The 16,657-nt window shown below is 42.4% G+C and overlaps 1 protein-coding gene across 1 annotated transcript in view; it reads right to left on the bottom strand.

Annotated features, from left to right (window-relative positions):
• Positions 1 to 16,657, bottom strand: part of CCNY (cyclin Y) — a 104,781-nt gene that overhangs the window by 50,869 nt on the left and 37,255 nt on the right. Inside the window, exon 2 of the mRNA XM_080916686.1 lies at positions 6,942 to 7,016. Within this exon, the coding sequence (XP_080772812.1) occupies positions 6,942 to 7,016 (75 nt within the window). The remainder of the gene's footprint in view (positions 1 to 6,941; positions 7,017 to 16,657) is intronic.

The raw sequence follows: 16,657 nt of genomic DNA, 5'->3' as shown, positions 1-16,657 counted from the left end.
GGAGAATACAGAAATTCAAAGTAGACAGAAGAATCCTGAACAATGAAAATGCTGGAGGTATCACCATCCCAGATTTCAAGTTAAACAGAACTACAGTAATAAAGCCAGCAACCGGCATTAAGGGATAATAGAACTGGAGAGCCATATACATATACATATACATACATACATACATACATACATACATACATATACATATACATACATATACATACATACATATACATACATATACACATACATACATACATACATATACATACATACATATACATACACATACATACATATATATACATACATACATATACATACATGCATGCATACATACATACATACATGCATGCATGCATACATACATACATACATATACATACATGCATGCATGCATGCCCATACTTACATAGCCACCTGATTTTTGATAAACAGGCCAAAACTATACACTGGAGTAAAGAGAGCATCTTCAACAAGTAGTGTGCTGGTTAGCTATCTATGGAATGAAACTAGGTCAACACTTCAGATCTTGTATAGGACTCAACTTCAAAGAGATCATGGACCTGGACATAAGACCTGATGATACCCTGAATCTGTGAGAGGAGAAAGCTTTAACTTACAGGAGTAGGAAAAGATGTTCTAAACAGTATTCTGGTAATACTGGCTTTAAGGCCCACAACTGATAAGTGGGGCCTCATAAAACTGAAAAGCTATCCAAAGACCCAATCTTCCATATTCACTGACGCTCTAGTCACAATGGAAAGGGAAATAATCCAGATGTCTATCACCCAATGAAGTGTTATATTTGTACAATGGGAAATCATTCAGCTAGTAAGAAAACAGAAATGACAAGGTTTCCCAGTACAGGTAGATCTGGAATCACTGTGACAAGAGGTAACCCGGAAAGTCAGACACTGCATAGTCTCTAATATGCAGGTTCTAGCTGTGAATTTTTACATATGCACGTTTAATAAATTGGAGTACCTACAAAAGTCTGGAAATTAATTAGGGGTCACGAGGGTAGAGGATGCTTTAAGAGAAGTGAGACAGAACATAGGTGGTATGAAGAGGAAATAGGAAATAATGGGGCAAGAAGGTTAAATGGGGCAGGAGTGGAAAGCAGGGTAGAAAGGGGGATATAAGGGAGGGGTAGCTAAAGGCCTCATAAAGAAGTTACAGGGAAATCTGCAGAAGCTTTCTAAAATAAATATACTTATTAAAAAGTTTAAATGGTGTCATCCAATAATGAGGGAGGAAAATGACACCTCAACAATACAGACAACCAGGTATCACGTGCTAGCAAAACAAAACTAAAAACAAAAAGCAAACAATATCAGAATGGGTTACCTCTTTTTGAGTTGTTTGCCAGTGAGGTTCCATAGACCCCTAAACTAACTAAACTTTGTGAGTTCAAACTAATTCACTTTGTGAGCTTAAAACCAGCCTGCTCTACATAGACTTAGGACAGCAAACACACACACACACACACACACACACACACACACACACACACACACACACACACGTACGTGGTGAGCCCTAGGTTGGAGTGCACAGCAAACTTCCACTTTGTTGAGCTCATAACTTGACCAGAGGTCAAGAACACAATGGCCAGAACACAAAGTGTACTGGAAGAGGATATTAGCTCACACTTCCTAGCCCTGGGCAAGGCATCCTGATGAGGTCATTTCCACAAGAATGCAGGAAGGGAACTTGAACTGTAGGCAGACTTTCATTTATTTCTAGATCCAGATTCTGAGGATTTGGATAGTCTGAAAATTCATTCAAGAGGAAATACAAATGAATGAGGAGGAGACAACAGGGACAGAAAGGACAATTTCACAGCTGTGCACACTCAGAAGAGGAAACTTTAAGAAGACAGAAAATATAAGGGCAGCAGGACACAAGAAAAATCTGTCAACTTGTTTCTACAGAGAATACTTTTTGATTTCTTCAGAAACACAGAAATCAACTAACTGTAACCAGAAACGACTTCTCATTGTAAACGACATATTTATGTCAGATTGGAAGATGTAAAGCACTATGGGGAAGAAAGAATGGTATAAAGAAAAATTAAAGCTTGGGAAATAACACAAAGAGAAAATATACTAAGCAACCCCAGCACAGTATTTTGGTGTATGTTTTAAGTCTCTTTCCTGTGTGCACGCACAGACATGTACACTTCTGAAACGCGTATTTTCTTCATAAACACACTGGCAGAAGCACACAACAGAAACATGTCCATGTTTTTTTACAGGTATCAGCATTTTCAGTGACTATATTTTCATTTTTTAAAATATACAGGTACTTTGTCATATTTACTATATTTTTCCTACGATTCTCTTTTTAGGAAATTTTCTCCACTATTTCATTTTTTCAAAAAGGGTCTTATTTTGCAGACCAGGCTGACCCTGACTCACAGTCCTCCTGCCGCAGTCCCGAGCTGGAGAATAACAGGCATGTATCATTGTGCCCGGTTTCTCTACTGCTATCATAGGCTCACATGTCTACTTGTCCTGCATGAGGATGCCAGGACTTCATGCTTACACTGAAACAACTGGGCTAACAGAGTCACCAGAACAGCAATCTGCGCGTGATGGTGGTAAGGCGCTACTGATGACTCAAGGTGTTGGCTGGGTCCGTTACTGCAGAGCCTTGCTATCATCTTACAGACCTGACCTACTCCTGCTTTGTTCCAAGGTGTTCAGAAGTAACTCTTCAATCTGTTCAGGACCAACTCATCTGTAGTAAGAGAAACTAGAAGTAGCAAGACAGGCAGGAGCAGTTGAGCAAAGAACTAGCCTCCAGTCTCAGCTGAAGCGCACCCTCTCCCTCAGAGCCCGAGCCAAAGGAAGAAACTGATGCAAAAAGCTGCTGAGCTTCAGTTATTCACACTGTGGTGCTCTTTTGGATTCTTCCCACCTTTCTTGTCGTCTCAGAAGCAGTTACCAACTTTACTTGAAACATGAAAGACATATTCAGGGACTGGGGAGACATTTCATTAGTTACTGTTCTTCCAGGTGACCCCTGCCAGGTTTTTAACACTTGCATGAGGCAGCACACAACTTCTACAACTCCAGCTCTAGGAAGACGCAGTGCCTCTGACCCTCACCCCTCAGGATGTCTGCCATGTGTACACACAAGACACAGACACACCCACACACTTCCAGCTGTGTGCAAGCAAAAACAAACACTTAGAAAAAAAAAAAGGAGCCATCCTTACAAAGAACGGGTGAGTCGCTGGCTACTGTTCTGAGTGTGTGGTCTTTGTGAACTCCAGGATGTCCACCCAAGGCCATAACTGTTCTGTTTGGTTTGTCTGTCTGTCTGTCTCCTGCATCACCACATATGGCTTCTAGCTGTTCTTATAAGATGTCTGTGGCATGTTTGTATTCGTGCAGCCTCCTTGATGTCATGGCTCAGGTAGTCACATGCACATTTAACCACAGAACACACTGAGAGGGTCTGATGGTGCTGATGGAAGGGAGCTGAAGGTGTTCAGAGATGAAAGATAACTAGGTATTACTTCTGACCAGCAGGCCACGGCACAAGGCTGTCTACCAACGAGACCATGATGGCAAGGGTCGAGAACCCTACCCTGCTGGGCAATCAGCACCTTCTGTCCTGTGTCTGTATCCCCGATGGAGTCCCCTAACCACTGCACCTGGGAACACCATCGGGCTACGGTAAAAGTGAAGTAAGAGAAGCTCACTTTATTCTGACTACACTGGAGTCTACTATGCAAAGGATTTTGTCTAGATTGAAAGGTCCAACGCTCAAAGAAAGGCAATGTTCAAGAGAAGAGCAAAACTACTGCACCCGAAAAGTGTCCCTCACAGGTGTGGCCTGGCCACGCCCCACTCCCCATCACATACAGGGCCCCTACCTCCTACAGCTCCAGGGACAATTGGTGGAGAAAGGGGTGGCCCAAAGGCAGGCAAGTCATCCTAAATTGAGAGTGGGAAGAAAGAAACTGCACATTTACTACCTGAGCAAGAAATACATATGTCCTCCTGCCTCTGCTTTGACCCTTTAATACAGTTTGTGGTGACCCCCAATCATAAAATTATTTTCATTGCTACTTTGTGACTGTAATTTTGCTACTGTTATGGATTGAAATGTGAAAATCTAATATGCAAGACAACAGCTAATATGCAACCTCTGTGAAAAGGTTGACCCTCAAAGAGGTCGTGGGCCCACAGGCTGAGAACCACTGCTTATGCAATGGCTATATCCCTTTACAGTAAAGCTGGAGGCTGAGGGAGAAGTTACCTGCTACATAAAGCCACCCATCTCAGTGGCTCAGCTACGGAGGATGGAGTAGTGGCTCCTGCCTTTACCCTGTTTCCCTGTCTTATCAACTTTCTATACCTGGTGGCAACATACTTAGAGAGAACAAACTGATGAGACCAATGTCTGTTCTTAAGCAAACAGTTTAGACAGGTTTTGGGTTGGTGGCACATACCTGCACTCTCAGTTCTGAGACTGAGGCAGGAGGAATGTTGAGTTCAATCCAGGCCAGTATGGAATACAAAACAAGACATTGTTTCAAAAATCCAAACCAAAAAGTTCACTCTGAATGAGATTCAATGCAAAATAAAGTAAGTCATCATAGATAGACAAACTGTGATTTCTTGACATACAGGATTTCAAAGGGCTGTTCATGGAAGTACAGCATAAAACGATACTTACCAGCCTGGAAACATGGGAGATGGGACATAGAGGCTGATTATAGGTAAAAGGACACTGTTGGCAAGAAATTCAGGTCTCATGTCTGGTTACACAGACGGGTGAATATGGCTAGTTATAATGTACTGCATAATTAAAAAGAGCCAGAAGGGAGGCATGCTATTGTTCACAGGCCAAAGAAAGAAGGTACGGGTGAGATGGTGCCCAGCACTCTACAGTTCTCAAGTTCCTCAGCGCACAGCACAGAAAGCAAACACAATAAACCGCTAAGGAATGAGTAAGTGAGAAAATGACTGTACTCTGTCCCACAATGACTGGGGGCTAGAAGACAGCGAGGTCCTGGCTCAGGTGTTTACAGAGCTAACCTGTCCAGAGATTAGTGGTGTGACAGGCTGAGTAGAGGCAGGTACTTTGAGTCCAGGACGCTTACTCTTTGAGCTCTGTGCGCAGGCTCTAAAGCAGTGCTTCGCTACTTCCTAATGCGGCTGTTCTTCATGTTGTGGTGACCCCAAGCATAAAGTTATTTCATTGCTATTTCATAACTGTAATTTTACTATGTTATAAATCATAGTGTAAATGTCTTATATGCAACCCCCAAGAGGGTTGTGACCCTCAGGTTAAGAACCACTGTTCTAGATGTATAAAGAGAAACCCAACAAAGACTCCCATCAGGACCGTACACTCTTGAGTCACCAAGAATCCCATGAAAGAAGCAGGCTCCAGGGAGATCTAGAGGATGACGATGCTTGGCTATGGGGCGAGTGTAAGCACAGTGGCAGCTTGTGGGGAAACTGTCCTAACCGGCCATGTACGGACAGAAGAACAATGGCACCTTAAGTCTTCTGTAGCAAGCTGATCAAATAAATAACAATTCTCTCAACCACCTCACTCAAAAATAAGTCATTAAAGTTGCCAAGATTGTCACGTATATAAAACAACCCACTTTTTAAAATCAGTGATAAATTGATTGTTCCTTAAAGAAAATTGCTTTCAGCAAAGGGCTCTGCCTGAAGATACGGCAGTGAGGGCCGCAGGACTGAGTGTCCCCTGACTCCCAGCCAGGGAGCAATCTTCATGGGAAGAGCAGAGAAGAACACTGACTGGACAAGGTCGCTTTTCTTTCTGTCTATAACATCAAACTCAGCTATGTCCGCATGTAGAGGAGAGACTAAAGCAGTACAGAGACCTGAAGTCCAGTAAGAAGGAAGAGAGATGGAATCTAGCAAAATGAATGGCCATAGTCTATTTCTGGAATAATCCTTCCTCCTGTTAGGTCATTCCCTTTTAGCAGAACAATCACAGTGTGTCATTCACCCAGAGATTATAGGGAAGACATCTTAATTCAACAGAAGAGCCCTATCTGCCACCAGGCAGCTTGACACTAGCTTCTCACCTCCCTGTTCTCAAGTATTTGGGGAAAATCGGTTTTGATCCTCATTCTGACCACTGTCCCCTATCCCATCTTCTTTTGCTTATTATATGCTGTACCTCTCGGCAGCTTTTCATTTGGCAAAGAGAAAAGTTTTGGGGTGACTTTACTTATTTTAACCTAGTAGATTGAAAGCATCCTTCACCAGTATTTGGTGCTTATTGATTTTTCTTTTCTTATTCTTGCAGGCTTTCTTCAAGTACTCTGCTTGACAATCCAATCGTCCCTGCTGTGTCAATACAGTATCCAGTCAAAGCTGACACCCACCCCCTGCTCAATTCTCATACATAAACTGCTGTGTTAGATATGTTTGTCTTCTTTGTAGTCTCTGTAGGACCTAAACTGAATTAGAGCCATCAATCTGTCCAGAGTCAAGGGGAGAAGGAAAGAAATGTCAAGAAAGGATGTGCATCTTATGAGCAGGCTCACTGGGCCTACAGTGAGGGACAGAGGGAGTTAATCCGCTTTTACTTAAGGGCTAGATTTTCGTTTTGTTTTACTAACTGTCTGACAAGTGAATACATCTCATCTTTCAGAACTTTGTAAGTGTCGGGCACTAAACCTTAGGACCCAAAGGGAAGTTTCTGACTCAGTTAACTTTCACTGTAGAATACGACACAGGTAACCAGCTCATAGCAAAATGAAGACAGTTGCTTCGAATGAGAGACTGTAAAAATGTAACGCATTACCACAGAATAAACAAGGCACCATTACACACAGTACTTCATGGTCTCTAAAGGGAACTCTATCACAAATGGAAAATCAAATCCTAGCAGTGTCCACATTTAGGTTAACTATATTTTTTTAAGCAAATGAAATAGTAACCTACCGTCTGTCTGAGATTTGCTGAGGAATATTGTGCTGGCCCGAGGATGGTCTGAAGGATTGAATTCCATGTTTAGATCTTTAAAGAAAGAAAGAAAAAAATAAGTAAATAACAAGTTGATAATTAGGTAGTCACGATTAATTTTCAACTTCTTCATCTTAAACTGTTGGTATATTCTGTGACTGTGGAAGCCAGTTTTTGTGTTAGTAGAGTCTTTTGGTTCCATTAACAACACTGTTATTGAAAACTCTGGAAAAAAACAAAACAAAACCCCACCCATATCTGATATGCTCTAGAGGGGAGCTCTGGCCTGAAACTCCACTGTCTTTTGAAAAGTCTTCTCTACACTGAGAGGCCCTGAAAAGGTAGGGCAGACTATTACACACGATTCTGTGTAAGTTCTATACCTCTGTCAGGGCATGTGCTTCTCAGAAGTGAAGTAATAAGGTCTGAGGTCATTTCAGGTCACTGGCAGGATCATGCTAAATGGTAGTGTTTGAAGTATTTGGGTCATGTGGGATCTGATGTGGGCCATGGCAGATAATTCTATTCAATCCAAACTTAAAAGAAAAACCAGACTAACACACAGCAATCAGGTTTTGAGAGCACAGAGAATCACATGCACGATCCTTTTGACTGTGTGTGCTCACATGTGCACACCGTTATTTTCAACACCTCTAGACTCAAGCTATTTTGTAGCACTAGGCCCCTCAGGTACGGGGCATTAGTATTCCTGTTCTCCCATTCCCATGGGCATTTGGGTTGCAGCCCTAGCTTTATCTCCAAGAATCAGAAGCTTCTCTACTTAGCTCAATAACTTAGTTTTCTATCAAAAAAAGTCCCTATCTAAGTTATACAATAACAAAAGAACTGTCTGACTCCAGAGCTAAGGAAATGGGTAATCCGAGCAGGAGAATTAAGTTCAGGGAGAAGAGAGAATCTAAACATTCTGGAAAGCCTGAATGACTAGTCAGCTCCACTTACAGTACCAGAAACAAATTATTTGGAATTAAACCATTCCAAACAGATAGTGCCTTTCTTCAGCTTCAAGAAGCAATGAGCTGAAAATAAAAGGAAAAGCAGGCTAGTCATAATGATGATGAAGAAGATACTAAATGCTTCTTCACACAGGTGCTCACATGTTCCAGGCAGACACAAATGGGAGGCAAGTTCTTACACATGAACAGTTTTTCACTGCTCACCAAACTTGATAAACAAAGTCTGAAGAGATAGACGTCTTTGTGGTTAAAAGGGCTTGCTTGGTAGTCAAGAAGGCTACAGTCTGAATCATCAGAGTCCACCTAAATGCTGAGTAGGGCATGGTGACTCACGTGTGATTTCAGTCTTAGGACAGACAAGGTCTATTAGTGAGCTACATGTCTGACTGAAAGATCCTGTCTCCAAGAACAAGATTAATAGACCAAAGAACAAGGTCCCCCCACATACACAGACTCGTTCACGTCTGCCCAGACAATACACCCATGCACGCACTTGCGTACCTGCACACAAAGCTGTGCTCAAATATACACATACCACACAGAAATGAAAAGGAAAAGGAAAAAGAACCACTGACAGACTCTTAAGTCCTTCTGGTACTTTAAGTTCTGCTTCAATACACTGGAGTTTCACAGGCAAATGCCTTGAGGAGATTCTGTGGGGAGAAAATGGGAAAGAACGGCACAGTCCTTCAAACTGCCTTCAACTTGAACTAAATACGAGTCCTGATGTGAACCAGTCTCTTCCTGTTCAAGTTAGGAACGTGTTACTTAAAAAAAAAAAAGAGGAAGCAAATATGTTACTTAGTATTTAGGAGGGCTTCTATATAACAAAGATGATAGCAAATATATATTCCTAACCAGAACATGTAATTTTCAGAAAGCAATCAATTAGAACAGCAGGTGTGTCTGTTGATTGAGCCAAGTGTCAGCACAAAGGCTGCCCAGATGCTGTCAAAACCTCACACATTCGGACATGTAACATCCATCATAAGCCACGTTCATTCTTCTTTACCAGTAAAACTCAGCAGAAAGGGCTGTGAGAAAAACAGAAGCAACAGATAATACTTCCGTTGAGTTTTTCTCAAACTGAGAACTTGTTTTCATATCTCAGACAGTGTTCTGCAGTGCTAGGCTGATGACCAGAACTAAAAATGAGGCCACCACAGACTGAAAGGACTTCCAAGAAGAGCACGTGCATATTAAGTTTCAGTCGACCTAGACAACATAGTCTCTACCAACCACTAAACCCGCCAAGAGTACTGTCCTGACACTGGAACAGACATACGTATGTCACCACAGGAAGCAGTGTGACACACTAGAAAACATGCACAGGCATAAAAAACACACAGTACACACAATTATCTCATTTCCTCCAAATAACGAAAATGAGCAATTTTTGCTTTTCTGAATGAGCACACTTTATAAACATAATCAAACCTTGTTTCTCCCAGAAGGCCTAGAGCCTGTGCTTAAAGGGGAAGTTCACAGAACTCCACAAACTTCACATTTTCAAGTGAAAATTCTAGAGGAAATCTTCCTCTGCTTCTGAACAGAGCACACTGCACTGTTAGTGAGTAGCACCTTCAATAGTTAGACGTGTCAGGAAACGTTTTCTTAACTATTGGTACATGGCTTTATTTTCGAATCCTAACCCTTAGTAGTAGCCCCCAAATATAAAACGTAACAGTAAAATCCAACACTGAGTGTAAACATCGGGTGGCTCTGGCGCAGGTGAGTGAAGAAAGGGCACTGTGTAAAGGTCCTGGCTCTGCTCTCAGAGGGTTTCTGTACCACCCCCTCAGAAACAAGCAAAACTCCAAAACAACCGCCAAACAAACAAAAATACTTCTTGTGTTGAGATTTAACATTACTATAAGGTCCAGGTAGCTGAAACCTCAGTTTAACCCAGCAGTTCAAAAAGATGGACACTGACAGAGCAATCAGGGAGCCCTCGGGGTCAGAACTAGGTGGCTTCGTAGGCGGAGGGCAAGATCAGGAGAAAGAATACACTCCTGGTTTCTACCATATGGCTATCACCAGAAGGCCCCACAGCTGTAAGCCAAAGTTAATGACTGGATTCTTGGTTCCGTTTTCCACAGGACAAGGAACAGTAATAAACAGTGACTGGGGGGTGAACCAATGTGCACAGTTCTCATTTTCTCGTTTCTCATTTCCAGTGCCACCTACCACTGCCCATGCCACACAGCTGTGAAGTGCCACGGGGACACCACCTGAAATTCCGAAAGGGAGTTCACATACAAGGAGATTATTCTGGAAAGCGGATGATTTCCCCTTAGCCAAAAATGGAGTGGAAATAACATACTTTACATTATAAAATACCTAGATCTGACTTCACTTCTACCAACTCTCAGTCTCATTTTCCTTCTCGGTAAAGTGGGCTAATTACACATGTTGGGAGGAGCAGAAGTTACTCTAAGTAAGGGCCTGCTTAATGGCTAGTGGTAAGAAAATCAACAACCACCTGGGAGACAGGGCCCATCGCAGATCATTTTGATAACATTTTGATAACATTAACTGAAGTTGCCTAGTACTTCCTACCTGGTAAAGGGGGCCCATAAACTATGCTGTGCCTTAGATGTGACTCTCGTGGGCTGGAGGGAGGGGAGGGGTGCACAAACCTGATGAAACATCTGGAGAGGACAGCTTCCCTCAGTCCATTACCCTTCCATTCTGAAAAGACTCCATTAATCTCTACCTGGAGAAGCTGTCAGAGACCAACTGCAATTCACATCAACAACTCAAGTGTCTAGCATTTCCAAAAGCTGCCTCCTCTCCCACAGTACGGCTCACTTTGGTTCTGGCTTCAAGATAGCTCAGCTTACCCAGTTTCTTGGTTTCCATGAGATTCTAGTGGGAAGACACCAAATTGGAGAAACCTCAGTGAAACTGTGTTAACAAATGAAGCAACTAGAACAGGCCCCTCTGTTGCCAGCAAACCAGTTCAAACAGCAACCCATCAGAAGCATTCAAACCAGTGCCATAATGAAAAAACAAAACATTGCTTCTGTGTATGTAAAAGCATCACCATTTTGGTTTGTTTTTTTTTAACTGAAGGAAAACCAGCCATTTCACCTCATTATGATCCTACTTGGTCACTAGAATTAAGCTGAGGTAAACACATGGTTTTCTAGAGCATCACGAAATCTCAGTACTAAGTTCCTTGGAGTTGGGAAAACTATTAGGCAAATGCTTTGAACATGGGAAGGAATTGTGGAATAAGTGAGGACTGTGGATTGTGGGTATGTGAAGTGAGGAGTAGCAGGAGGAGCGGGAGTCTACACAATGGTTTTCTATGTCCTTACGTGTTCAGGCAACTAACTACAACAGGAGCATTATACTTGCTACACCATATATGGGTAAGTGAGATGTCTGCATAACTAATCATGTGCTTCTACTTGAAAACCTTAGCCTATTATTTTCATAAATATACACCAGAAAAAGGGTAGTAAACATGTCATTGGTCATAAGTGTCCCCCAAAGAATGCCTAAGATGCTAAAGGATGACTCTTGAAAGGTGCAGAATTAGTTAGCAGCCAGACAAGCTTCTCAGCTTCTCAATATTCTCAGACTCATCTGTACACTTCCTTGTAAAAATCCATCACAAGAGAACTTAGAAGTCAGCTTTTAAAGCATGCTCCACATCTGATCATCTCCTTCCAATCTCCTAGTGATGCTTCTTTACTCCAGTGTCTTAAAGCACTGCAGTGGTAAAGGATGGGCACTGACTGGGTGAGCCAACTCCCCTCCTTCCCCAAGGACCACAAACTCCACAGTGTAAGGAACAAACCCAGTAAAACTACCCCCCAGGAAAACACCTAACGCTACTTTGCCTTCTAGGGGAAGAGGGTGGTATTACTTGCAAATTTTTGTTAAACAAAGAACACATATGAAACACCTCTTGCTCATAATATTGTTCTCAAAATAACCAGAAGAAAAAAGAAACTAAAAAAAATTAAATAGTTAAATTAACAGGCATTAAATTTTTCAGAAAAAAAGATCAAACTGTCATTTCTACATTAGGATTTTTAGAATTTTGTTTTAAGAGCAGTCTGACACAAATTTTTAATTCATGATTTTAACATGTGTTCTGGATAGTTTTATGTTAACTTGACAAAGGCTAAAGTCATGAGAGAGAACCTCAATTTAAAAATGCCTTCATAAGATCTGCTGTATGAAGCCTGTGGGCCATTTAATTAATTAATGATGAGGGAGGACGCAGCCCATTACAGGTGGGGCCATCCCTGGGCTGGTGGCCCTGGGTTCTATAAAAAAGCAGGTTTAGCATGCCATAGGAAGGAAAACAGTAAGAAGCACACTCCATGAGCCCTGTATCAGCTCCTGCCATCAGATCCCTGCCCTGTTTTGAGTTCCTGTCCTGATTTCCTTTGATGTGGGAACGAAAGCTAAACAAACCCTTTCCTCCCCAAGTTGCTTTTGTTCATGGACTTACATCACAGTCAAAGAAACCCTAAGGAGAAGAGCATGGGGCTCATATAACCGAGCCTCTTAGGAGGGAGTTTAAAGCTGGGGCCAGTGAAATGGCTCAGGGGGTGAGGTGCCCCTAATCTACCAATGCGAGTTTGTTCCCTAGAATCTACATGGTAGAAGGAGAGAACTAACTCCTGAAGTTTTCCAGTTCTTACATGGGCACTGTGGCGCGCGCGCGCACGCGCACGCGCACACACACACACACACACACACACACACACACACACGAGACAGAGACACAGAAGAGACAGAGAGAATAAATGTAGCAATGAAAACTGAAAGCCTGAGTTTGTATAGAATAATAAATGTGCAGGCATCAACAATGAAATAAGATGTCTTGCAACTCAGCTATAAGCAATTTCCAGACACATCAAAAAGAACTGAAAGTAAGACCTCCCTAAGTGCACACAAACACGTTTGTACACACACACACACACACACACACACACCATTCTAAGAATAGACCAGAGAGCTCTAAGCTCCTACAAAACAGAACACCTGTTTCTGAAATTCTGTTTCTCTCCTGCCCCACTTAGACTTCCTTTGTATAAAGAGGGATAGGCCAGGAGAAGATAATTTTGCAATTCATATAAACACGCATGCCGATTCAATTCACACTGGCCAAGTCTTTATTACCAATCTCTTTCATACTAAAAAAAAAGACATGTTTATCGTATATAATACTCTTTAGAATACATGTATTTGCATTGTAAGATATAGCTTAAATATCTTTAATAGTATACTGGTAAACTTTTAAATAGCAAAGAAATTTAGGTATTATGACTTCAAAACCAATTGCATATGTGAAGGATGTTTGTGTATGATTGTGCACATATGAGTACAGGTCAGAAACCGCAGGCGCTCTCTGAGCTGGAGTTGCAGGTGGGTTATAAACTGCTTGAAGTGGGTTCTGAGAGCTGAGCTGGAGTCCTCTGCACTCTGAACTTGTGAACCATCTCTACGGCACACAGATATCACAATTTGATAAACTAATAAACAATTTATTTGTAAAAACAAAAGGTTGTAGGGTTAAAGCTCCCCAGCACCCTCTTTCTGAAAACAGTCTTTAGAGGAAGCCAGTCGCTAAGGTCATGCACTAGGAAGTAGGAAGAGGAGTCTGACTCCCCGACACAGCTGGATCACTGTATCATAGAAATCCTGCTTCTCTACACCATGTCACATTCCATGTTCAGGAGAAACAAGAACTCCAGGTTCAAAACTAGTCTAGGACACACTAATTCCTTATCTTGAGCAATAACGAAACAGGAGGCAGCTCGAGAGTTACCTGGTTCTGGACTGTCAGGTCTTTATGGCAAGAACGACCTTTACCCTTATCTCCGTCCAGGTTACAGAATGCTAGCTGTCCTATCAGGACAACTCATCTCCCAGAAGGCTCTCCATGCAGCCTATGAGAACGTCTCCTCCCCCACAACCATTTCTTAGAGCTTCTGCAGGTTAGGAGCTGAGGATACTCCTCACCAAGTCTAGTGCTTCCCCTAAAATTCCACACGACTGACATCTGACTCCTCCATCCTCAGGCTCTTGCAGTCACCTGACCAGTCCCATACAAATCACTTCAGAGTCTCAGGTCCCTCTTTGCTTGTCTGCCCCTTAAGTTGCCCTCTTTTCTGTGACTTACATTCCAGGGGCAGACATCAGAAGCTAACCTCGGGTTTGAGCAGCACCCCCCACTGTCACCATTACCATTCCTACCTCCCAGCTGCCAGCTGTCCCAGTCCCACTGCTCCTCAGCCCAGCAAGACTGAGCTTCTCTAATCTGACTGAGCTTCTCTAATCTGACTGAGCTTCTCTAATTTGATTGAGCTTCTCTAATTTGAAATTTCAGGCTAAATTAGCCTGAAACGAAACTTAAGAAAATTGTGGATCTTAGAGAATTGTGATTTCAGTACCACTCAACTGACAGTCTATGCAAATAGTAAGTGTCCCTTAACCCTAAACACTGCAGAGCTGAACCCTTCTTGTGGTAAGCAATTCAGAGAAGGACCATCTCTCTGAGCATGGACCCCACGTCTTTGCTGCTATATCTCCCCTTTAGGTCCTTGCCTTGTCTTCATCCAATTCAGAACTGACAGCTCATTAAAACAACTTTTTGAGGCCCATGCTCCATTCAACTTTCTAATAAACTTTCTGGCAAACCTCAGAGGAGGTTAAATCTCACTCATTTTACACTCTATCCTCATCATCCACCTTAGTCTAAACATCAATCAGTGTGATGCTTCCTGCTATATATAGTGTTTCTCCTTAAATCTCACTGTGGTGGTTTGAATATTCTTGGTCTATAGGAAGTAGCACTACTAGAAGGAGGTGCAGCCTGGCTGGAATATGGGTGGCCTTGTTGGAGGAAGTAGGTCACTGTGTAGGCGGGCTTTCAATCCCCCAGTGTTCAAGCTCCATCCAGAGCAGAAGAGTCTTCTCCTGGCTGCCTTTGGATCAACATGTAGACCTCGTGGCTTCTTTAGCACAATGACTTTCTGCAAGGTGCCATACTTCCCACCATAATGATAATGCACTGAACCTCTGAGACTGTAAACCAGCCTCCAATAAATGCTTGTCCAACTCTTTTATAAAAGAGGTAACTGAGACGATCACTAACACATTCATAGCTAACTCCACAGCATCCAAGTTCTTGTGTCTGAGCTGCTACATCTGCATCAAGCAGCTGTACACACCTATAGGAAAACACTGCTCCAGCACACACTTGGATCCTCAGCACTTTTATAGGCTTGTCTCTCAGACTACAAGTCCCTCCTACCCTACACTTCTTGTTTACTTGGTGACCTCACCCAGGACCCTTGGTGGCCATATTATGACAACAAATTCCTCAAAGTGAGGGTCAGATGGCATCAGCCTCTCCTGAGCTCTTCCACTACTTAATCGGCTTGCCCACCTACCCAAATAAAACCTCACAATCTCAAAACTCAATAATCTGATAGCCCTGGCTAGATATAGCTCAGTAGATGTGAGCTGGCCCAGGACAAGGTCATTTAGATTCCTAAGGCTCGTGTAACAGCTAGGGATGGTGGCATGTATGTCAACCTAGCACTGAGGACAGGTAGACCCTAGGTATTCACAGACCAGTTAGCCTAGCCCAATCATGTTCAATGAGATTCCATCTCAAAAAAATAAAAAGAATGAAAGAAGCATCACACACACACACACACACACACACACACACACACACACACACACGAGGATCTCTAGTTAATGCTACTCCTTTAACTCCAAAATGTGTCACATTATATCAAATACAGAGGATAAAACTATAAAAAACAAAAACAGATCTGGATCACATGGGTAGTAAATTTTAATGCAGTGATTTTCAACCTTCCTGACCCTGACACCCCCACAACCATAAAATTATTTTTGTTGCTAGTTCATAACTGTAATCTTGCTACAGTGATAAGCCATAATGTAAACATCTGTGCTTTCTGATGGTCTTAGGTGACTCCTGTGACAAGGCTGGTCGGTCCTCCTCCCCTACTGAATGGCGACCCACGGGTTGAGAACAGTTGTTGTAATGGTCTTTTTTTTTTTTTTTTTTTTCTTTCTGCTACCTTGTTTCCCCTAAAGACTGCTCGCTCAGCCCCAGATATATCAGAGCCTAAGAATTAAGTAGAACATAAGCAATAGTTAGTAAATCATGTGGCTTCCTCGGGTACAAAGTATTATACTCAGGCAGCAGAGAGAACGTAAAGAAGTCCCAGGAAAGCAGCTGCACCTTCTGTTGAAGACTCTGCAAGGTTGACCAAGGATTGCACTGGTACTCCATATGCTTTCTCCACACTTCTACAGAGTACTGACAGTAGGTCCAACTCTGTAACACTTCCTCGGCAGACTTAACTGACAAATGGAAATGTGGTACCACTGTCTTACGGAAAATCAGCTAAGTCAAAAGGTTCTTTCCAGACAAACCCATTTTATTCCAGGGGGTAAAAGGTAAACCATTTACCCAACTAAAAAGCTCTAGCCTTTTCACTACACTAAGACCAAAATCAAGTGGCACTGAAATTAAGAAAACAAGAAGTGCACTCACTGTAGACAAGCACAGAAGAAACACTGAGGCCACAAACAACCAACATCTGGGAAAGCTCTGTCAGACTTGTCACTCACTATTCCTTCCAAATTGAAAGTATTTTCAAAGTTGGCTACTTCTGCTTTGGCTAACAACTTGTTCCTGGCTAACAATGGCTT

The sequence above is a fragment of the Micromys minutus genome, assembly GCF_963924665.1.
Source record: "Micromys minutus genome assembly, chromosome: 5".
NCBI classification, from domain to species: domain Eukaryota; kingdom Metazoa; phylum Chordata; class Mammalia; order Rodentia; family Muridae; genus Micromys; species Micromys minutus.
The sequence above is the reverse complement of the archived record's forward strand: the minus strand, read 5'-3'. Positions and strand labels throughout refer to the sequence as shown.